Source organism: Oncorhynchus kisutch, linkage group LG30 (genome assembly GCF_002021735.2).
Source record: "Oncorhynchus kisutch isolate 150728-3 linkage group LG30, Okis_V2, whole genome shotgun sequence".
NCBI lineage: Eukaryota > Metazoa > Chordata > Actinopteri > Salmoniformes > Salmonidae > Oncorhynchus > Oncorhynchus kisutch.
In genome coordinates this window covers 43,910,026-43,915,025 of record NC_034203.2, presented here as the reverse complement: position 1 = coordinate 43,915,025, position 5,000 = coordinate 43,910,026, and the positions used below count along the sequence as shown (strand labels likewise).

At 48.6% G+C, this 5,000-nt stretch overlaps 1 protein-coding gene across 1 annotated transcript in view; it reads right to left on the bottom strand.

The window, feature by feature from the left end:
- Positions 1-2,277: 2,277 nt before the first annotated feature.
- LOC109881550 (collagen alpha-1(XI) chain-like) overlaps positions 2,278-5,000 on the bottom strand; it is a 203,276-nt gene continuing 200,553 nt past the window's right edge. The window contains 4 exon segments of the mRNA XM_031809883.1: positions 2,278-2,731; positions 3,529-3,762; positions 4,171-4,239; positions 4,875-4,987. Coding sequence (XP_031665743.1) covers positions 2,585-2,731; positions 3,529-3,762; positions 4,171-4,239; positions 4,875-4,987 — 563 coding nt within the window. The 3' untranslated portion in view covers positions 2,278-2,584.

Sequence of the window (5,000 nt, the reverse complement as noted above, 5' to 3'; positions counted from 1 at the left end):
TTAACTCAATTGTACAAATCAAGGTATATACAGGGTTTCTTATCGATCCTATAGCATCTCAACATTAATGTACATAGAGCGATTGAGGTATACCATTCTGTGGGATAAAATTATATCTGACATAAGAAGCTTGTCGAGTGCAATATGTAAACTGGCTTTGTGGACATTTTCACATTACTCATTTTTAAATGACTGCAATCTTACATTTCTGATTTTTTGTGTTTTTGTTTTTGTTTTTTGTTTTTATTTGGGCACAAATAATCAAAACCAGGAAGTAATAGTTGAAAACAATAACACAAGTCAGTTATAAGACTAAATGGTTTAAGGTGGTTGTAGTCCAGTTTAGGGTTTAGTAACCCTTTACTGTATATAGGCCTACTATGTACATAACCCTTTACTGTATATAGGCCCACTATGTACATAACCTTTTACTGTAGACTATAGTCTTGGAGGGGGAGAATAGTGTTGTACGTGCTTTATAATGGTTCATATTTACAAAGGAGATTCTTCATAATTATTTGTATTGCTGATATTACACTGTATCCCAAACACAACAACCTAGTATCACTTACCCATTCGTTTCTCAACAGATATTTAACATAAACAAATATATTTATTGCAAATTTATTTTCTATATAGTTTTAAAACCAACATTTATTAAAACATTAATATTAAGAGCTTTGGTACACATGCAAGTTTCTTTTTTTGAAGAGTGGATTCAGAAAGAGAACAGTATTGTACAAAATAAAAATAATAATAATTACAGTTTTTTGCAAAATTCACTTTTTTTTGTAGCACCTTTGGTGTTCTGTGTTCCGCACAAAAGCACCTCTGTGGTTGTATCTGGAGCAACACTGGAGCCAGGGAGGCTGGGCTGGGGGAGGGACGAGGGGACTGGAGCTACCAGACAGGGAAGCTGGGGGAGGGACGAGGAGACTGGAGCTACCAGACAGGGAGGCTGGGGGAGGGACGAGGGGACTGGAGCTACCAGACAGGGAGGCTGGGCTGGGAGAGGGACGAGGAGACTGGAGCTACCAGACAGGGAGGCTGGGCTGGGGGAGGGACGAGGAGACTGGAGCTACCAGACAGGGAGGCTGGACTGGGGGAGGGATGAGGAGACTGGAGCTACCAGACAGGGAGGCTGGACTGTGGGAGGGATGAGGAGACTGGAGCTACCAGACAGGGAGGCTGGGCTGGGGGAGGGACGAGGAGACTGGAGCTACCAGACAGGGAGGCTGGGCTGGGGGAGGGATGAGGAGACTGGAGCTACCAGACAGGGAGGCTGGGCTGGGGGAGGGATGAGGAGACTGGAGCTACCAGACAGGGAGGCTGGGCTGGGGGAGGGACGAGGAGACTGGAGCTACCAGACAGGGAGGCTGGGCTGGGGGAGGGATGAGGAGACTGGAGCTACCAGACAGGGAGGCTGGGCTGGGGGAGGGATGTGGAGACTGAAGCTACCAGACAGGGAGGCTGGGGTAGGGATGAGGAGACTGGAGCTACCAGACAGGGAGGCTGGGCTGGGGGAGGGACGAGGAGACTGGAACTACCAGACAGGGAGGCTGGGCTGGGGGAGGGATGAGGAGACTGGAACTACCAGACAGGGAGGATGGGCTGGGGGAGGGATGAGGAGACTGGAACTACCAGACAGGGAGGCTGGGCTGGGGGAGGGATGAGGAGACTGGAGCTACCAGACAGGGAGGCTGGGCTGGGGGAGGGATGAGGAGACTGGAGCTACCAGACAGGGAGGCTGGGCTGGGGGAGGGATGAGGAGACTGGAACTACCAGACAGGGAGGCTGGGCTGGGGGAGGGATGAGGAGACTGGAGCTACCAGACAGGGAAGCTGGGGGAGGGATGAGGAGACTGGAGCTACCAGACAGGGAGGCTGGGCTGGGGGAGGGACGAGGAGACTGGAGCTACCAGACAGGGAGGCTGGGCTGGGGGAGGGATGAGGAGACTGGAGCTACCAGACAGGGAGACTGGGCTGGGGGAGGGACAAGGGACGAGACAGGGTAGGAAGAGTGGTTGGAGGGAAAAGGGGTAAGGACGAGGGGTGAGATGAGGGGTGGAAAGGGGGCTTGGGTGGGGTGAGTGGATCCTCCCTCTAATCAAGGTAAAGGGTGAGGAGAGGGGAGACGAGGGGGAGAAAAGGAGGTTTTGAGGGTTGGGGCGAGTGGGTCCTCCTCTCTGTTTGCTGAAAGTGTGCCACTGTCCGCCCACGGCATCAAACGTCCTTTATTCCTGATGTCACTTCCTCTCGTTACAAGTTAAAGTCATTATGTGATTGGCCCTACAAGGGCGAGGAGTATTCCCCTGGGACAATGCTTCTATGACAGGGCAGAGGGGGGTCATGTTGTGCTATAGGGGGTAGGGGAGAGGAGGGGGGCATGTTGTGCTATTGGGGGTAGGGAAGAGGAGGGGGGGCATGTTGTGCTATAGGGGGTAGGGAAGAGGAGGGGGGCATGTTGTGCTATAGGGGGTAGGGAAGAGGAGGGGGGGGTGTTGTTCTATAGGGGGTAGGGCAGAGGGGGGGCCTGTTGTTCTGTAGGGGGTAGGGCAGAGGGGGGTTCAGGGGATGGTCAGGTCCTAGCCCATGAAGCAGACGGGGCCCACCTCGAACCCGAACCGCTGGCTGGGGTCGCCAAAGTCATTAAACATGACGTCGATGATGGGCACTTGGTCGACGCGAGGAGTGTTGATCTCCATCACCGTCTTGGAGTAGCCCGACTTCAGCTGGAGAGGGGATGGAGTGGAGGAGGAAGGGAAGCAACGAGTTATTGTGGCGTCAAATTCAAATGCTAAGATCAATCAATATCTACCAGTAACTACCATATGATGACCAGTTAGCAATCTCCAATGGAACCAAAGGAATAATTGAACCAATAGGATCTCCAATGGAACAAATGGAATCTCTAATGGAACCAATAGTATCTCTAATGGAACCAATAGGATCTCCAATGGAACAAATGGAATCTCTAATGGAACCAATAGTTTCTCCAATGGAACATATAATGGAACCAATAAGATCTCCAATGGGACAAATGGAATCTCTAATGGAACCAATAGTATCTCCAATGGAACAAATGGAATATCTAATGGAACCAATAAGATCTCCAATGGGACAAATGGAATCTCTAATTGAACCAATAGGATCTCTAATGGGACAAATGGAATCTCTAATGGAACCAATAGGATCTCCAATGGAACAAATGGACTCTCCAATGGAACCAATTGAATCTCAATGGAACCAATGGAATCTATAATGGCACTAATGGAATCTCTAATGGAACCAATGGAATCTCTAATGGAACCAATAGGATCTCCAATGGAACAAATGGAATCTCTAATGGAACCAATAGGATCTCCAATGGGACACATGGAATCTCTAATGGAACCAATAGGATCTCCAATGGGACAAATGGAATCTCCAATGGAACCAATAGGATCTCTAATGGAACAAATGGAATCTCTAATGGAACTAATGCCAATGGAAGCTCCAAGCTGAAATCGGACTTTTTAAGACGACATACCGAGCATCCGTCCGACAGGGCCTTGATGAAGGGGTTGTTATCATAGGACATCTCCTCGTCGTTGGAGCCCAGGAAGCGTAGAGCCTTGTCGTAGCCGTCTGCCTTGGCATCGTACCAGGCTACCGACTGGTGGCAGATGTAGGTGAAATTCTGACGGGCTGATGAGCTGAGCAGCTTCAGGAAGGTCATCTGGACTGTCTGGATGGTGTTCTCCTCCATGTCCACATAGTTCAACTGGGAGAAGGAGAGAGAAGGAGAAGGGGGGGGGAGAGAGAGAGAGAGAGAGAGAGAAGGAGAAGGGGGGGAGAGAGAGAGAGAGAAGGAGAAGGGGGAGAGAGAGAGAGAGATGGAGAAGGGGGGAGAGAGAGAGAGAGAAGGAGAAGGGGGAGAGAGAGAGAGAGAGATGGAGAAGGGGGGAGAGAGAGAGAGATGGAGAAGGGGGGGAGAGAGAGAGAGATGGAGAAGGGGGAGAGAGAGAGAGAGAGAGAGAGAGAGAGAGAGAGAGAGAGAGAGAGAGGGTTATGGAGATTATACATTTAGTCTCACTGTAGGTTATCTTGCCCTGAGTCTGAAATGTCTATCGTACATCTCAATCTTGATCATGTATAACTGCTTCGAGAGGTGGATATTTTCTACACTTACTATTTTTCCACGTTTGAATTCACTGAACCATGATCCTGGAGCCTCTTTTGGCCAGTTAGATATTCTGACCTGTTACACAGAACACAAACAACACCGTGAATGAATGAACAGGTTACCAGGTTAGAAAACGACATGTTCACTGTTTTTGCTGCGGCAGGTTCACTGTTGGGGTGGTAGGTAATCTAGTGGTTTTAGAGCGTTGGGCCAGTAGCCACCAAGTTGCTAGATCAAATCCCAGAGCTGACAAGGTAAACATCTGTTGTTCTGCCCATGAACAAGGCAGTTAACCCATTCGGCCGTTGTTGTAAATAAGAATTTGTTCTTAACTGACTTGCCTAGTAAAATAAAGGTTAAATAAAAAATAAAAAAAGGTCTATCGATCTACATCCTAAATAGATCGTAAAACACTGAGTATGAAATTGCTAAAAGGTTCATATTAACTACTGTACATGCTTAGAAAAAAAGGTGCTATCTAGAACCTTAAGGGTTCTTTGGCTGTCCCTCGGAGAACACTTTTGAAGAACCCTTTTTGGCTTCCACATAGAACCCTTTCTACATAGGGTTCTACATGGAACCCAAAAGGGTTCTCCTATGGGGACAGCCAAAGAACCCGTTTGGAACCCTTTTTTCTCTAAGAGTGTATCTGTAGGCATTTACAAACATTTATAGACATTATTTTCCAGAAATGACCCATGGAAACGTACGCCTGCGGACTTCTTGTCAGGGTAGATACAGGTCTCTCCTCCAGCGGTGAAGTTACAGTAGACCTTGAAGGAGTCTCCAGTACAGCCCTGGTTAGGATCGATCCAGTATTCACCTGAACATCACAT